The 18,916-nt window shown below is 39.0% G+C and overlaps 1 protein-coding gene and 1 long non-coding RNA gene across 3 annotated transcripts; one reads left to right on the top strand and one right to left on the bottom strand.

The window, feature by feature from the left end:
- The first annotated feature begins 2,223 nt into the window (after positions 1 to 2,223).
- Positions 2,224 to 4,370, top strand: LOC111865669. The gene is made up of 3 exons (XM_023853865.2): positions 2,224 to 2,440; positions 3,148 to 3,849; positions 4,028 to 4,370. The coding sequence occupies exons 2-3, from the start codon at positions 3,154 to 3,156 to the stop codon at positions 4,040 to 4,042; spliced, it is 711 nt and encodes a 236-aa protein (XP_023709633.1). The 5' UTR covers positions 2,224 to 2,440; positions 3,148 to 3,153; the 3' UTR covers positions 4,043 to 4,370.
- A 3,140-nt stretch (positions 4,371 to 7,510) lies between these two features.
- LOC111865668 lies at positions 7,511 to 11,475 on the bottom strand. Of its 2 annotated transcripts, XR_004513153.1 has the most exons (3): positions 10,940 to 11,475; positions 10,133 to 10,754; positions 7,511 to 9,111 (listed from the first exon to the last, which is right to left on the bottom strand). It is a non-coding gene; the product is annotated as an uncharacterized LOC111865668 (long non-coding RNA). The 2 variants fall into 2 exon arrangements; XR_002843014.2 differs by having other exon boundaries at positions 10,133 to 11,475.
- Positions 11,476 to 18,916: the final 7,441 nt, after the last annotated feature.

The raw sequence follows: 18,916 nt of genomic DNA, 5'->3' as shown, positions 1-18,916 counted from the left end.
CAATTCATATTGCTCTGCCTTTAGCTAATGGAAAATACAATATTCTACCATTTATTTATTTGAATGAATTTGCAAAAAATAATCATTTGTACAAACTGACACTTCACTGTACATGTTGCTACCTACACTGCAGTTTGTCAGTTGGTTACATCACGAAATAATAACAGTAACGGGTTGGCTATTTTTTTTAAATCATGTCAATATAATCTCTATTTACATTCTCTCTGTTTGAAAACAGGTGCAAATATGCTAAATATACTGACCTGTTTTATAAGAAACTAAATAGCCATATCAAGTCATGTCTCTCTTCACAACACACATAAAAGGATCTTTTGAGATTCGGGAGAGTAGGATGTGAACTTCCAACTTCATACAAGCACTGTTCTTACAATTAGTGTAGGAATATTGTGTGTATATATATATATATATATGTAACAGATCCGCTGTATATATATATATATATACAGCGGATCTGTTACACAAATAACAGTGAAAATATCTGTAACATCTGTTGTCCATGCATCACTCTTCTGTGATGGCACATGTGCTGGTCCACCAAGCCTTGTCTCACTCTTTCAATATAAATATTACTACCTAAACGTTAAACTCCAGCCACCAGTGCTGCAGTACTGAGAGATTTAAATCCCCTATTCATGGAGATAATGGTTAAGAGGTAAGAAAATGCAAGGAGTGAAATCAGCATATTTGATATGTATGTATATATATGTCCACTTGAATATATATGACAAATGGCATCACCATAAGACAGTCCAGCCTGGTGAAAATGTCAACAGATGAAGCACGCTGAGGAAGCATAATGGCATGGTAGGAGCTGTTATATTAGATATTACACATGGGGGAAAAATAAGCAAGTGAATTGTTCTAGATCTAGATTATCCCATAGAAACTTCTAACTGGCTGTGGTCAATAAGGGAAGCCAGTAAAATACCTACTCCCATCATGGCATATAGACAGGACAGACTACAAGATGCACCCAAATTTTAGGTAGGCTCTTCAGGGGAGAGAAATGAATCCTAAAGTTCCAGAAAATATGTCAATTATTCTGGTCCAGTGCTAACCTACAAGGACCTTATATACAGTATAGGAACTTCAAAATGTTTCTGCAAACATTTCTAAACATACTATTCATTAGAATTACTGTGTTTTTGGACTTTGTCAATTGTCCGGTATTCTAGAAAATAGAAAACACAAGTTTTCAGAAACTGGATCTGTTTCTCTCCTCAGGTCGGGGGTGAGGGGCAGAGAAGACACCTATTCAGTTGGGTCCCTTAGAAAGAGATAACCTCAATCACTGGACAAGTTGAGGTTAGCTCTTTCTAAGGGACCCAACCTACTAGGTGTCTTGTTCCCCCACCTCAGGAGGGAAACAGAACCAGTTTCCAAATCATTGTTTTCTAGTTTCTAGAATAATGGATGATGGACAAGTCCAAAACCCCAGTAATTCTGAGTATTATACACAACTGTCAGAACCCTTTAGAATATATTATTCATTAAATTATAATAAAAGTAGGCTTCTAATTACTAAACATTTGTGAAAATATTTTCCATTTGACTACAAAATTTGTCTACTGAAATCCAAATAATTCTCATCCTCTGGAGTTTTAAGTATAGTTCAAGCTTAAACCACTAAAAAGGTTGGTTCAGTAACATTCCCCAGACATGAATTCGCAGGATGCTCAGTATATATCAACCAGCACACTAGGTATCCTTACTTCAGTTCCTCATGGTTTTCATCAGTATCTCCAGGCAAATGTGAGAACAATATCTTTATTAGGCTATGAACAGTTTCCAATTTCACCTACCATCCAACACTACTGCATAATTTAATTACCAACAGTCCTGTAAAACAACCCAGAAATAAACAAACTTGAAACCATGAAGATAAAAAACAAAAGCATATTAACTCAAGCAATTTAATAAGTAGTTTCACAAAATTGTCTGCTGAACATTATGGATGGTGTTTTATATATTCAATAAAGGTGTGAAAGGAAACTGAAACTGAACATGTCTGACACACAACAAGGCACACACAAATGCAAAACTTATTAGTCTCAGTTACTGACAACCTGTCTGATGGCTTCCTTCCACAGCAACCAGAGAATTCACTATCCTTTCTGCTTCTGTTGATTACAACATATTTTTTATGTGCAACAGAAATGTGTCAGAACATTGCGGTTCTGGATTGCAGAGAAGGTACTATTTTCTGATTGCTGAAATGTGTTGAGAGATTGTAATATTGATGAAGAAAAGTTAAGAAGTTGGTAGCCATGATGAAGCTAGGCAGAATGTTGATGTAACGTGTAAAGTGCAGACATGCTTTGTTTCTATTACAGAGAAGCAGTGCTTCTCCTCTTGTTTATTAATAATAAACCGTAAGGACATGTTAATAACTGAAGTGTAGCGTTTTTACTATAACAGGTTATGGGCCCAGGCTTCTTTTTTGCGTTATGAGTGAGCTGTGATAGGTTAGAAGTGCGTCAGTCCTTCACAAGAGCGGGTTATTCGCCATTGAAGAAAATCCGAAGAAGAATGGATTTCATAAAGAAACTTAAACCACTAGGTAGCAGTGCAGACTGGCCTGTGTGGAAAAGGAAAATAAGGGATCTTATGGATTACCATGAGGGAGCCCTAGAAGCCATTGATGGTAAAATAACAAAACCGGAGCCACTTGAAGAGAACGCGACTGCAGCACAACAGAGACAGTATAAAATAGAGTTGGATTACTACAGAAAGGCAAACAGTTATGCCAAATCCATGATCACAGCATCAGTTACAGATATAGTGTATCAAAAGATAATGGATAAGGACACGGCACGTGAGGTATGGGCGACTCTCAAAAGGCAATTTGAGGCTGGTACAGAAGATCAATTGTTTAAGTTTTGTAGTGATTTCTTCGCCTTCAGTTGGTCAGACAAAGAAGATGTATCAACACATGTAGCAAAACTTTTAACCTTGTGGAATGAGTTAAACGGTGGTTTGGTGGCAACGAAGGAACATGCGCTGCCTAACCTATTGTTTATTTGCAAAGTTATGAGTATTCTACCAAAGTCATTTGAGTCATTCAAGTCTAGTTGGATGCTTATAGGAAAAAGCAAAGACAACCCAATAGATGAATTGACTAGTAAGTTATGCATGTTCGAGAGAAATTTTGTAAAATTTCCGATTCAAGAAACAGTGAAAGAAGTTGAGAATTTTACACAGGAGGCCTCTGTTGCAAGACATAACTGGAAGCCAAAATCAAAGAAAAACGACACATGCAATTACTGTAAAAGAAAAGGACACTGGGTGAAAACTTGCAAGAAGTGGATACGTGATGGCTGTCCTCAAAGAGGAAATCAAGAAAAAGAAAGTAGTAAAGACAGTGCTCAAGTAATAATTGGAACAGTAGCTTCTGATTGTGAGATTTGCTCTACAGTTGAGGTTAAGGGTACAGAGTGGTGGATTGACAATGGTGCTACAAAACACATGACAAATTGTTCCAAGTACTTCATAAATTTTGAAGGGTTTGAGAAGCCAAAGGACATTATTCAAGCAGGTCAAGCTCCGCTACAAGCAGTTGGGGCTGGAGACATGAAAGTGAAGTCAGACCTAGGAAACAAGAATAAAATGTTGTTACTAAAGAATGTGTTATTTGTGCCTGACCTTGTCAAGAATCTTTTTTCTGTCCTAACAGCTCATGAAGCCAACCCATCAAGTAGATTCATATCAGGTATTAACACATGCAGTTTGCAAGTCCATGGAGAGGAGATAGTAAAAGGAAAGCGTTCCACAGGAGGTGGATTGTACAAAGCCCTAATTGAGCCTGTTATGCCAGAGCGACAAATTGAAGTAAATTCTGTTACAACTAATGATTCCACTCTTCAGCTATACCATGAGAGGTTTGGACACCAAGATAAAAGACACATAAAGAATATCCTTGAAAAGGAGTTTCAAATAAAAGTAAGGGTAGATAGTTCTGTGTGTGAACCATGCATGTATGGAAAGGCTCATAGACTTCCCTTTGGAAGAAGAAACGAAGTGACAATTCAAGGAGAACTCTTATCTGCAGATGTGTGTGGTCCATTCAAACCAACCTTTCAAGGAAAGAGGTATGTTGCACTATTTAAGGATAATTACTCTAGATACAGATATGTGTATTTGTTGAAGGAAAAATCAGAAGTGGAAAGTATCTTAACAGATGTGATACGGAAGGCAAAGGCCTTAGGACATGTTGTGCATGAATTCCTCAGTGATAATGGAGGAGAATTTGATAATGAGAAGGTTAGGAATGTTCTCAACAAAAATGGTATAGTTCATCGGCTAACAGCTCCCTATACGCCTGAACAGAACGGGAATACCGAGCGTGAAAACCGCACAGTTATTGAGATGGCAAGGACACTTATGTATGCAAACAAGGAAACAGAATTCCCAGAAGAAATTTGGGGTGAGTTGGTAAATACGGCAGTGTATATTTTAAATAGAACAGGAAAGTCAAAGGAAGAAGGGAAAAGCCCCTATGAACTCTGGATCAAGAAAAAGCCGCGTTTGAAACACTTCAGGATAATTGGAACCCCTTGTTATGTACATATACCGAAACAAAGAAGAACCAAGATGGATAGAAAAGCAGTTAAAGGGTACTTAGTGGGTTACGACGGTGATGAGAGATACAGAGTGTGGATAAAAGGCACAAGGTCAATAGCACTGTCAAGAGATGTGGTATTCGAAGAGAATCCAATAAGATGCATCAAATCTCATGAAGACTCTAAATCCGAGACAGGTGACAGCTTTAGCACTGGAGCTTTAGAAAACACAAGTGGTCAGTCGGATTATGAAGATGAGACTCAAAGTGAAGATAGTGAAGAGGTGCAATCAGAAGATCCAAAAACTCGCTCTTTAAGAGATAGAACTACCTTAAAGAAACCATCCCACCTAGAAGACTATGTTATGATATCAGAAGTGTTAAATGAAAGGTTCAACCCCGAGACATACGAAGAGGCAATTTCTTGTAAAGAAAAGGAGAAGTGGAAGGAAGCAATGCTTAAGGAAATGGAATCTTTACGAGAAAACAATACATGGGAAGTCACCAAACGACCAGAAAATGAAAAAATTATAAAATGTAAGTGGGTATACAGAGTCAAAGAAAATCCTGATGGTAGTGTTGACAAGTATAAGGCAAGACTTGTAGTCAAGGGTTTCAGCCAGCGACAAGGAATTGATTACAATTCAACATTTAGTCCTGTAGCAAAATGGGGAACCATACGTGCAGCCATCAGTACAGCAGCAATGGAAGGGATGTGGATGTCACAGTTCGATGTATCTACAGCCTTCCTATATGGAAGTTTGGAAGAGACTATCTACATGAGCCAACCAGAAGGTTTTTCAGATGGTACGAATAAAGTATGTAAGCTCAGGAGAAGCCTATATGGATTAAAGCAAGCTCCCAGGTGTTGGAATAAACGTTTTGGAAAGTTCATGACTGAACAAAAATTCAGAATCAGTAAGGAAGACCCATGTCTCTATATTAGAGAAAGAGATGGAAACAAGATATTTCTAGTACTGTATGTTGATGATGGTCTTGTTGTTGCAAGTAATAAAGAGGAATTAAATAGTTTTCTTCATGATTTGAAACAGAATTTCAAAATAGCTGAAAGGCCAGCAACCTATTATTTAGGTTTGGAAATAGACAGAAGACAGGATGGAAGGATCAAGATCTCTCAAGAAGCATATGCCAAAAGAATCCTTGAGAGATTTAACTTTTCAAATTGTAACCCAGTTTCAACTCCAATGGTGAAAGGAAGTATGGAATTAGGGAAAGAGGGTGATAGAAATGAGAAGAGATTTCCATATCGCCAAGCCGTAGGCGCTATTATGTACTTGATGATAGGTTCAAGACCAGACTTGGCATACAGTGTCGGAGTACTTTCAAGGTCCCTAGAGAGTCCATCAAATGAAGACATAGGAAGACTGAAAAGAGTTCTCAAGTACATTAAGGGAACCGTGTCTCTAGGCATAATCTATGATCCTAACTGTAATTCTAGAGTTTTAAATTGTTACAGTGATGCAGATTTTGGAGGATGTGAGAGCACGGGTCGGTCTACTTCAGGCGCTGTAGTCATCTATGCTGGAGGTGCAGTATCTTGGCTTAGCCGCAGACAAGCTACTGTGGCTCTTTCTACTACAGAGGCAGAACTTGTAGCAGCAACTGAAGCAACCAAAGAAGTACTATGGTTAAGCAGATTATATAAGGAGATAAACAGTTTGAATGATACTCCTTTATTAGAAGTTGATAATTTTGCTGCTGTAAAGTTGGCTCAAGATCCTACTTTGCACGGTAGAACTAAACATATAGATCGGAGACATTTTTTTATTAGAGAAGTTGTGGAATCGGGTAAGATTAGTATTAAACAAGTGTCAACAAATGATCAAGTTGCTGACATTCTGACAAAGCCACTTCACAAACCACAGATGAATAAGTTGTGTGTCAGAATGGGGTTATTTTTGTAATTGCAGTCAAATGTTTAATATTGTAAATTGTTTCTTTTCTTCTCAATAAGGGAAAGTGTTGAGAGATTGTAATATTGATGAAGAAAAGTTAAGAAGTTGGTAGCCATGATGAAGCTAGGCAGAATGTTGATGTAACGTGTAAAGTGCAGACATGCTTTGTTTCTATTGCAGAGCAGCAGTGCTTCTCCTCTTGTTTATTAATAATAAACCGTAAGGACATGTTAATAACTGAAGTGTAGCGTTTTTACTATAACAAAATGTAGTGACAGAAAGTACCAGCTGTTCCCCTACATCAGACTTACATAGTGTTCTAACAGCTTCCTTACTCTTGAGACAAACTTAGCACATGTATTCAAACTGAAATGTGTCTCAGGCATGTGCAAGAATCACTATTTCAGTTTGAGATGAGTCTGAAATCTAATTCAGAAACATTTCAAGAACTGAGCTGAGAACCAGAAATTCCCTACAACAATTATTTTGTCATAATCAGAACCCACTTTTCAAATTGCACTTCAGTGTACTACTTATATCTCTTGATATCGGGTCCTTTCTCAATGAAAAGTTGTCATAAAAAGGTAAAGCTGTCCCTGCACTTATTTGATTCAGCACACCTTGAAGACATATGGGGGAGTCAAGGTATAGCTCCACCATTCTTGACCAGTACACTAGATGGAGATGACCAGGAAGCTTCAATGCCCCTGCCGCTATACACCTGGTACCCACTTTAGAGGAGGCTGGATGGGCCCCAGAGCCAGTCTAGACACTGTGGAGTAGGGAAAAATCTCTTGCCTCTGCCGGGAATCAAACCCTGGCCACCAAACCCATAGCCTGTCACTATACTGACTGAACTATTCAAAGATAGTGAAGAAAATATTTTCAATATGGGAACGTCCACTACTCCTGTCAAATAATGAAATTCTTGGAAGAAGTAATCGCCTATATTCCTTTGATACATGGACCACACAGAAAATGATGCCTCCAACAATTCTGCTACTGTTGTGTATTCACTGCTGTGGTAGCGTTTTTACTAAGCCCCTGCTTAGCATAGGTAGAGGGATACACATGCAGACACACAGACTGATGGGTGGGATTTATGAAGTGCACCATTGAAATGAGCTCAGGTGCCATGATATACATACCAAGTTTCATAAAAATGTGTTCAGGCAATCAGAAGTCAATTGGGGGGGATACAGAAACACACAGACATGATTCTACTGTTTTTCAAAATAAGGAAAGTAGGCTAAACTGGATGGATCTGTAACTGTACCACCAAAATTCTTTGATCTGTAGCCGTCAATGTACAAAGCCTATTTGTAGCAATGCTTCCATTTTCAAATCAATTTCAATCGATTTTGAATATCACCACTAACACTGATGACTTCATGAACTGAAGTCCGTTCCCAAAACGCAACAGATGATTTCTTACCTGAGTATTATTCTACAGTAAGCTTCATTTATTAACTTTTAAACTTAAATGACTGCATTCCATTCTGTTCAGTAGATATAAATATGTGTTAGTTTAAAAACTCAGTCAAGCAGCTTTGTTTGTAATAAACAAAAGTTTACATGTTCTGGCATCAATCTTACACCTTTCCTATAGGCTACGTATAGATGAACTTTTCAATTGAGTAGTGTTGCTAATGGGCTAAGGTGGCTATCTGTTTGTTTTGTCTTTTAGCAACATGTATGAACATATAAAGTTATAAAAGTTTCTCTGCTTGCTACCTGCTCCACACTGGTTTCTTGCTTGGTTTGTTCTTCAGCCCTGAAGATGGAAGCAACATGTTTCTCTACAACATCGCTCGACTTTCAAAAGACTATGCGGCACTCTATTCCTGATGACAGAATTCTTCATAACCACCAGCATGAGAACTTGTAATCCTACATATAATGTTTTATACAACCAGTCATAATGTACAGTTTATATACACTTTCTCTTTCTCTACCAGACAAAACAAACAGATAACACCCTAAACACAACAGTGCTCAACAACATGCAAAACTTCTTCTCTGCACATTCTATTGAAAAGTTCTAATGGTATAGGATTTTGAATTATTACAAATAAATCTGTTTGACTAAACACTGGCTTTATTTATTTGGTAGAGGATGATAAAAATTAATAGCAGCCTCTTGGTTTTGCTTTGCAGGGGGATGGTGAGAGACATCAGGGTCGATGTGCTGGAGAGGACATGTCTGCAATGCCATGCAATTTTATATTCTACAGGAGAATGCACACAAGAAACTTCAACTTTCACCAGCAACTCTTCTAGAGCAACATACTGCACTCTTCCTCTCTTCCAAACTACATACTTTCTACCTTTCTTCACTTCAATGAAACTAGTATGTTCATGGATGATGTATCGATTGTGTATACAATTTACAGCATGATGAATGTGAAAATAAAGCGTGTGGTGGTGCTTACTATTGAACTTGTATGTAACGTGAGCTGTTGTAGCAAGAGGAGTGGGGTCTATCACTGATGACTGGTGCTGGTAAGAACTTAAGTTACTTTTGCGCAGTATCTCAGGAAATAAAATTCAGCACGACCCCACACACGTCCTCTCCAGTGTGAAGCTCTCTATAAGTGTCTTTGTGTTCTCCCCAAACTGCAAAAAAGACAAAAGAAGAATGATTGTATTTTGCATAGAAACTTACTGCCCCCCTCCCCCTCAAATTACACATACTCCATACAATGAACTTGCACAAAGCACAAGTGACTGAAAAGTGGGAGGAAGCCAGTAAGTTGATCTGAAACATGGTCATGTAAGAAAAGGCTTTTTCAGTTACAAATAAATGCACTGCACTTAAGTAATATGTGTACCATGTTCCTAATAAACAGCAGACAAGCCCCCTTTGCACATAATCCCTCTGTTGCCTTGATGATGTGACTGAAGCCCTCAAGCTTTCATTGTGTAACCTTATATTCAGAAAACTTGGTCACAGAAATTATGTAACAGAAGCCAATGAGCCATCTTTGATTTAATCTTCTGAGTAACTTCACTGCTTTACTGTAACCAACCGACCTCTCAACCAGGGCTGCAAATTTCCAATGGACACTCTGTCCAGGTTAAATTGTTTGTGCTCAGTTAAGCACCAAAGCTCAACATGGAGTTGATGGGTCAACTTCACACTATAGGCTAGGAGCCCCCACCACCCACTGCACTGGGAATCGCACCCTGGCCATCTACTGACCTATCCCGGCTTGGAGCAAGACTCATCACCTGTGACAATTCGGGCTAGCATATCGTGTCCATCATGGTAGCAATTGCGATGCTGTAATGCAGGACCCATTCTTTGCATTTTGTGTTGTGGGCTCAGCATGCGTGGCAACCATCGTGCACAGACTTTGTGAAAACCTGTCATGCGACTTATATTTTTTCGGCCCTCTTAAACACCATCTTTCGGCTGAACATTTTCCCTATGATGAAGCTGTAGAAAGGGAAGTCACTGCCTGGTTCCAACAGCAGCCCAAAGAATTTTATGCTGCTGGTTTTCAGGGGCATGTGAAACGATGGGACAAGTGCCTCAATGTACAGGGAGATTATGTTGAGAAATAAAAGCATTTTTCAAATCAGTACTCTTATTTGTTTAAGTTCTATATCTATTGTAACTTACTTATTGACTTACCTAAGTATTCAATACCAGAGGTGTGAGACAAGTGCATCTGAACGCATGGTAGATCCTGGTGCTGCATTGTTGCTGTCACCAGAATTACTTTCTTCAACTTATGAAACATCTAATGATGCTCATGTGAGTAGATGGAACACATTTTTCCAGTAATTCAATAACTGCTCTCTGCACATTTTCAAGGCTGGGATGGGCAGGACATTACATGGCAAAAATGAAGCATTACTCTCCTAATTACTTACTGATGTGGCAGTACTTTCATCTTCCTCTTTGTGGCTCTCTGCATGGCTGCTTCAGTCATCAACCTGTCTGTTCACTTACACCACCAAGGGATGTAAATTCTTGTAAGACCTCTCACAATACCATCTACTATTTGTTGGCAGTGAACAACCATAACACCTAATCCACTCAAAATCAACAGTGTTCTTAATGGCAGCTGTGATATGCTGCTCCACTGAATTCAAGTGAGCCACATGGAACTGCCACTCTGTTAAGGCATACCCTTTTAGCTGCAGTGAAATCACTTTCTGAGAAATGTCTGCTGCACCAATATTTATAGTGTAGCATTCTAGCAGAATCAATATTGTAGGATATTCCAACTCTACCTGCCCATACCAGAACCCTGTAAAGAGAATTATATATTGGCTCAAAACCTAGAAATAAGTCATCAGCAAACATTACAAACATGGTGCATGTGCTACATTGTGGGGTTACATTCAAGGCAGACATTGGCTAAACTTAAATTTCTTCGTTGGATTACCCAACATATAATAAAAGCAATTATATGATGAATCAAAAGGGATATACAATGCTGAATCCCTGGAAAAGTTGAAGAATCTCATTCCACTCTGCCTACTGGATGATGAGCACCCTGGTGCACAGCATACTTTTTGTTCCATCTACCCTACAAGAAACAATATAAAAATTATAGTACAATCACAGTACAATCAGATATTCCTGACATTCTACAGACCTTCTTTGGGCTACACCGAAAGACGCTTATTATGTCACAACAGAAATAATATTTTCCACGAAATACCCTTAACAAAGAATTTTGACTTGATACATATTTCTAATTTCATTCGGCGTAGTAACCATACCATTCATATACCGAATAACATAGAGATGAAACTTCGTGGGTAAACGTCGACTCATGTTTCGCAACATCAAAGCAAAATCCACACTTGCCAATTAACTGAAAGACGCCCGCAATTACTTACATGAAACTATTCGATAACTTAAGGACCAAAACCACAAACAGTCCATCCGTACCACCAAGCGAACATGAAATCAGACGGATTCCGCAGCAGCCATGTGAAACTCTCATGTTATGGTTGGCAACATTGCCGCCATTACACCTCGGTGCGATGCTGCTGCCATCTATTTTCAGCTTACATGAACTAAATTTAAAATGGCCTCCAATCGGTAAGAAGGTATGCTACCTTAGCAACTATGTTGATTGCTCCCCCATCGCCACGCCGCATACAACACTCTTTTTCGCTTCTTGCAAAAAAATACTTAAACAACCAGATCTCTTGTAGTGCAGTCTCTCTTTCCTTCTGGCGTTCCCAGGAATGCGAGGAATCCATATAGGATATTGGTGGGCACGCCAGAAGGAAAGAAACTACTGGGAAGACCAAGGTGTAGGTGGGTGGACAATATTAAAATGTATCCTAGTGAGATAGGATGGTATGGTATGGATTGGATTGATCTGGCTCAGGATAGGGACCAGTGGAGGGCTCTTGTGAACACAGTAATGAACCTTCGGGTTCTACAAAAGGCTGTAAAATTCTTGAGTGGTTGCAAAATTGGCAGCTTCTCAAGAAGGGCTCAGCTGTATAAGTAAGTTTAATATCACTTCACCCATACCCTTTCGGTTGGATTTGAGTGAAGTTCTATTAAACTTGGTCCCCCACCCCCTTTCCAAAAAAAAATAACAGCAGAATATGAGTCTCTGCAGCTCTGGAGTACAAGACATTAGGTTGCAAATTATTTATCTGGAGAAAGTTTGTCACCAGTGCCTGGAAAGTCATAACCTTTATTTCACATGAAACACCTCTTTAACCAGAGGCACTGAACATTGTGAACTGTGACATACATGGAATACTTGTATTTAGGAAAGCCGAAGGTGGGGAAACTTGAAAAAAAAAATTCTGTTTCCATCAGAGATACATATATTAAGCCTCATAATTTCCTCATAACTTACACCTGAAAGCCATACAGAACACAGTTTTTTGGTTACATTTAAGTATTATAAATCATATATTGTAAGAAACAATACTCATGTTCCCATTTATTCTTATTTTCATTAGAATGATGGAATTCGAGAATGTGAAATACACTCGTCAACAAGATTAAGACTGTATTTAATGATATAAGAAAATCTGATATTCTCATCTTCACCAGTTCAATACTGGGCAGAATAACATATCTTAAAGAAATATAATGAATACTGAAAATCTGGTATCTGTTCATATTCCAGTTCAGTAATGGAAAGGATTATATGGCAAAAGTAACATATCTTACAAAACAATGTAGTGAATACTGAAAATGTGGTATTTATTCATATTCCAGTTCGGTAATGGAAAGGTTTATATGGCAAAAGTAACATATCTTACATGAAAAAGGTAATGAATACTGACAATCTGGTATCTTGTCAACTTCCACTTCAGTATTGAATACAAGTATATAGCAAAAATGAATAATATATGGTAAAGAAATGCAATTACCATTGAAAATCTTATGTTCATGTTCACCAGTCCAGTGCAGGTAGCATTATATGGCAAAAGCAAGAGAAGGAATATACCTATAACAGAAGTGAATAACAATGTAACGAAAATGAAATAGGTAAAGAAATTACATAAATAGTCCTACCCACATTCAATCCTGATACTGATTCTGCTTCTCAGAGTTTCACACTGAGTTGGATAACGTGAACTTTGCAAGTCAATTACAGAGTAATGCCTCTCATTCTTACCTACACATAAACAAGACCCATGTGTGTCAGAAAACAATTTCCCATACACTTGATTGAAATATAATTTCTTGAAGATAAAGGCCAGAATGAACTCTGACCCAGTGAAGTTCTAATATTCTGAGATGAAGGAAACAGGTTTGCAAAGAGGGGAAAAGATGGAGCTCAAGTTCAAAATAAGTTTCGTGTATGTAATTGAACTGTGGTTGACTATGTTATCATTCACTGCAACATGTTTGCAAAGCGGGAAAGATATGGAGCTGAAGTTCAAACTAGGTGTCTTGCGTGTAACTGAACTGTGGATGACGATGTTATCATTCACTGCAACATGTTTGCAAAGCGGGAAAGATATGGAGCTGAAGTTCAAACTAGGTGTCTTGCGTGTAACTGAACTGTGGATGACGATGTTATCATTCACTGCAACATGTTTGCAAAGCGGAAAAGAGATGGAGCTCAAATTCAAAGTACGTTTCTTGCATGTAATTGAACTGTAGATGACGATGTTATCATTCGCTGCACAGTTTTTTCTGTTGCTGCACTGCAACTGCTTGTCACCAGGGATACTTTCTCCAACTTATGAAACATTTAATGATGCTCATGTGACTAGTTGGCACTCATATTCTTCCAGTGATTTCATAAGTGGCCTCTGTCAATTTCCAGGGCTGGTATGGGCAGGACATTATAAGGGAAAAATGAAGAAGCATTACTTTCCTAATGACTTACCAATGAGACAGTATCTTCATCTTCCTCTCTGTGGCCCTCTGCCTGGCTGCTTCAGTCATCAACCTGTTTCTTTGCTTACACCACCAAGGAATGTAAATTCGTGTGAGACATCTCACAATACTATCTACTATTCGTGGTGAAGCAAACAGCCAGAACACCTAATCCACTTGAAGTCAATGGTGCTCTTGATGGCAGCTGTGATACGCTGCTCCACTGAATTCAAGTGGGCAACCTCTGTCATTATAGACTCCATCAGAGTTACAGCAGTACCAACAGTCTCTACCAGCTTCTTAGAAGGATATGTGAGAGACTGTTCTGTATCACTGCACTCCTTGAAATATATGAAGACATTGGCTGATAGCAGCACTTCAGATGTCAGGCATGTCTTGCATGCATCTCAGCTGACACCGTGAAGCACCTGTCTGGCAATGGAACCACTGACATAAGCTACTGAGAACACTTCCATGTCACCAGCAGGTACTGCAGGACTCATGTCCATCTGTAGTTGCTGAGCAACATGGAAACTCTCAGGCACACCAGCAGGTATTTCCTTGTCATGACTTCTGGAAGGATTTTGTGAAGCAGCTTCAGGTGCCCTGAAAAGCGATTGTAGATTATCCAGAAGAGTAGCACCATCATCCTCATAATTAGTTCCCCCAGTCCTCTAAATGCAAGGCCATTGATGATGCTAATCTTCAGGGCATCTACAAACTGTCCTACAATTGGGTTATTGTTTGAACCACAGTTCAAACGAATAGCTCCAAATGTGTTCGCCAGGGGGTCCTGATTCAGGTTTTGGGTGTGAAGGTGCTGAAAACCTGCCTCTTTCAGTGTCCTCCACACATGCTGGGCAGCAGTGATGTCAATCAGCCACCCATTCTGTGAAGGAGGAGGATGAAGAAAGGTGGGTTTACCATCCTTGAGGAAGATCCAACTCTTTATCCCCATACTTGCCTTTTTCCAAAGCTCTATATGGGGCCTGTTGTCACTGAGTGGGCAATGCAGTGTTTTCCCTTGGCCAACACTTGTTCCACCATTGAAACTATCGAAGAGGTTGTCAACCTCCTCAACAAACACAGCTGCTGCCATGTATTCGCTGCTGCACTCACCTGAATGTTGGGGGGGGGGAACAGAAGTTAGTGTGCCTCCTTACGTTGTGAATTACAGTTTCTTTACATTGGAAAATAACATTACTTTACAAAGGATTAACGTTATACAAAACTTGTACATTTCATTACATTCTTCCTCATATTAAAATCTTTGCCACCTAATTTACCTTAACCATACCACTGATAGTGTCATCTGCTTTTCAAATATTTTTTAATTATCCTAAAAACAATATTTGTGACATATTCTACATAACTTGTATATTGATATACAGTTTCAGAAGTCAATTCAAATCAGATGATAATGATGTCTGTTTGATTACAACTGGGTCCTGAGGCAGTAACTTTGAAAACTAGTCCTCATTATTAGTCACTTCATTCATAAAAGAAACATATAGTGCTTACCTGTAGCCACTAGAACATTGAGGCTTGCTGCAACAGTACGGCTCATGACCCGTGCAGCCAAGCGCACGTTCATTGAGCTCTGTGCTGTGGGGTTCAGGTGGGTGTCTGTCAGCCTGTACAACTGGCAAAACGGTCTGGTTTTGTCGATTTCATACAGTTTCAATATGTGGTCCCACTTAGCAACAACAGGAAGTTGGGTGCCCACATGCTCAGACTTCAACTGCACATCGTGTTTCAGGAAAAGGTTCTGGGTGCACTTCAGGAGGTGGGGAGGATCATACACTGTTGCAATTTCTTGATTGTAAAATCTGAAGAGTGGTTTCCTTTGGAAGCACCCAAGTTTCAAGGCCTTGACACCGTTGGCACCAATGTCACACACAGTGGCAACCACCTTCTGACAGGCGTCAAGAACCTCCTTCAAGTATTGCACAATCATCTCTGCCTCTCTGCTTCCATGGGTAAAGTAGTAAGCCACTGGCTTCTTCCACTTTCTCTGCAGGTCATGGATCATGAAGAGCAGAGCATGATTTGCAATGCTGCAAGTCCTGCCCTGACTTCCACAAACCTCAAAACCCTCAATGCAGTCAAACTTCTGATTGAAATGCAAGTTCTCTCTGATTGACATTTCATCAAACATGAGACAACAATATCGATCTCTATCAGAAATTTTCTGCAGAGACTGTTCGAGTGCACGAAACACATGGGCATTGATGCCTGTCCTAAATGGAACAGTACTGAGGACAGACTGCAAGGATCGTCTGGATAGGAGGGGGAGTAGTGTACAGAGAAGGATATAGGATTTGGGACTACACTTAAGGAGAGCCAACACTTTCTCTTCGATATCCCGCCTCCTTCCCTGAGGTCTCTGCCTGGTGTTCCTAATAATTGCTGCCAATAATCTGGCAGCCTCTACACTGAGAGAAGATGAAAGTCTCTCCATGAGTGGATCACTGTCCACATCACACAGATTTTCCAACTTCTTTCCTTTGTATTTCTTTTTCAGTTTGCAGAGTGCGCTCTCCTTATTCCGAATTTGTGCATATAATTTCCTTTCCTTGGTGTCAATTCAGAAAGCGAAGCCAAATTAAGTTCTTTCAGCAGAGAATGCCTTGCTCTGGGCTTTGAGGAGGAACTTTGACAACTGATATGCCCGAGTGCCCCATCAGAAGCACATATATTTTCAGAGCCTAAGAGATAGGAGGTTTCTTTCACTGAAGAAGTGTTGCCTGCTGTTGGTGATGAATTGATTGCAGACATCTGAAAGGAAGTGGAAGGGCTGTCTACGTGGATAGGAACAGGTGCTACAGCAGAGGGCACCAGTGTCTTGCTGTAGGTTCTGGTGGGCAGTAGGACATTAATCTCACGTTCAGGAGTTAAGCCTGAAGGCAAGGGATCAAAGGAAGAGGTGTGTAATGAAGGATCAGGAGGTTGTGGGAGTGACTGTGCAGCAGAATCTGTGCCATATGGAACTGCACATTTGTTAAGGTGTACCCTTTCAGCTGTAGTGAAATCACTTTCAGAGAAATGTTTTGGTGCACAGAACTTTATTGTGCAGCATTCTAGCAGAATCAGTAGTACAGGATAACCCAACTATTCCTGCCCATACCATAGCCCTGTAAGAGTATTACATATTGTCTCAAAACCTTGAAATAATTCATCAGTAAACATTACAAACATGGTGTAGGTGCTACATTACATCATGTACTAAAACAGACATTCTTTCATTTATTTACTTTCCATTAATCCTTACACGGCTGGAAGAACAGTGGATATAGTAATAATCAAAGACAACAGGACAAGTTCCATCAATGATATAAATAAAAGTTAATTATAATTAACCCATGTCGTGACCCAAGATGTTGGCTGGTCGACTGAATTACGTTGGCCGAGCGGTAGCGTAATAACTCAGTGATGATGACTGTCAGTTGGCTGCCTGAGCGTGTATTCCAACCACAAAGAGCAAATACTCACTACAGACTATAGAGGATTTATTGAGACTATGTGTATATTACATACAAGCGCTGGCGGACGTAAGCCTGCCCAGCCTTCTCCTAGCGCCAACCCAGACAAAATGCTCCCTTCAACCTCTCTCTTGTTCTTAAAACCTAACCTAAAACTAAGCTTGCAGCCCAATGTCTCGAGACATGAACCCTCACGCAGATCAAGTTACACCAGCGGTTGTTGAAGGATAGGTCCCAGATGAAACACTCCAGGACTCCACTAATTCATGAAAATGGCAGGGGTAGATATAACATTTTTTTTTTTGTGGAAGCAGGTCAACCTCTTGACATGCTATAAATTTTAGTAGAGGGCATGACCCCAGACATCAGACTCAAAGTTCCTACAACTACAAGGGGTTGCGAACCTTCACAACACCCATAACAATTACACATATTATCAAAGACAAATCACAGTGAGTACATCATTAACACAGTTTTAAAATATATATGTGAAAGAATGCAGTACCCTAATGACACAAGATTACAATAATGAAACATAAAAGTATACTACTAGGCATCCAGCATATAACAGACCAAGATCATTAATTAATACTGAAGTTAAATTATTCCTCCAATGAGTAAAATAGACTTACCCTTTGGTACCTACCTTTCACATAGGATTTTATCAATGCATTGGCTTTACCAACTATTCCATAAAATTCTACTTTAGACAGAGAGAGGCAGATAGAGAGATAGACAGATATTGACACAGTCAAAAGTTTTCTTCCAATCATAGAAAATGCAGTTGAACATTATTGGTATTGATGTTGTCCAGCTATTGTTCGAAAATAATTATTAAAAAATCTGTAATCACATCATGATTATCAGTTAACTTTTCCCATCAATGTTTAAAAACTGTATACCTGCATTATTAATTTTTCTACCTGTGTCTGATTTTATAATGCTCCAGGTGGTTTTCATTTTGTTACTAGAATTTGAAATTGATTGATTATAGTGAAGGTTTTTAGCTCCTTTAATAACACTGGTCAAAATATTACAGTATGTTTTATAATAATATTTCAGATCTGTCTCATACTGTGCTGAATCCCTGGGAAAATGGAAAAATTTAATTCCACTGTGCTCACTGAAGACATGCACCCTGGTGCAAAACACTTCCNCTGCCAGTTAAATTTGGAGTCCCTCAGGGATCAGTTCTTGGTCCTTTGCTTTTTATTTTATATATAAATGACTTTCCTCACCTAACACAAGGTAGATCTATAATGTATGCTGATGATACTTCAATCTTGAATATGGGACAGAATATAAATGAACTCCAATATATAACTTCAACTAATATTGGAGTTGTGGAAAAATACTTTGAGATGAATGATTTATTCATAAATCCAACTAAAACGCACTGCATTTTTTTTTCAAACAAAGCAATGTAGGCAGGAATATAAAAATAATATTTTAGTTAAGAATATGGAAATAGAAAATGTGAATAGTATAAATTTTTTGGGTGTGGAAATAGACAGCACCTTGAGTTGGGATGTTTATATCGATAGAACCTGCAGTCGAATTAGTCGTAACTTGTTTTTATTAAATAGACTTGCTAAATTATTAGACCTAAAGGGCA

Source organism: Cryptotermes secundus, unplaced genomic scaffold (genome assembly GCF_002891405.2).
Source record: "Cryptotermes secundus unplaced genomic scaffold, Csec_1.0 scaffold19, whole genome shotgun sequence".
Taxonomy (NCBI): domain Eukaryota; kingdom Metazoa; phylum Arthropoda; class Insecta; order Blattodea; family Kalotermitidae; genus Cryptotermes; species Cryptotermes secundus.
Note: the sequence above shows the minus strand (reverse complement) of the source record. Positions and strands in the feature narration are given on the sequence as shown.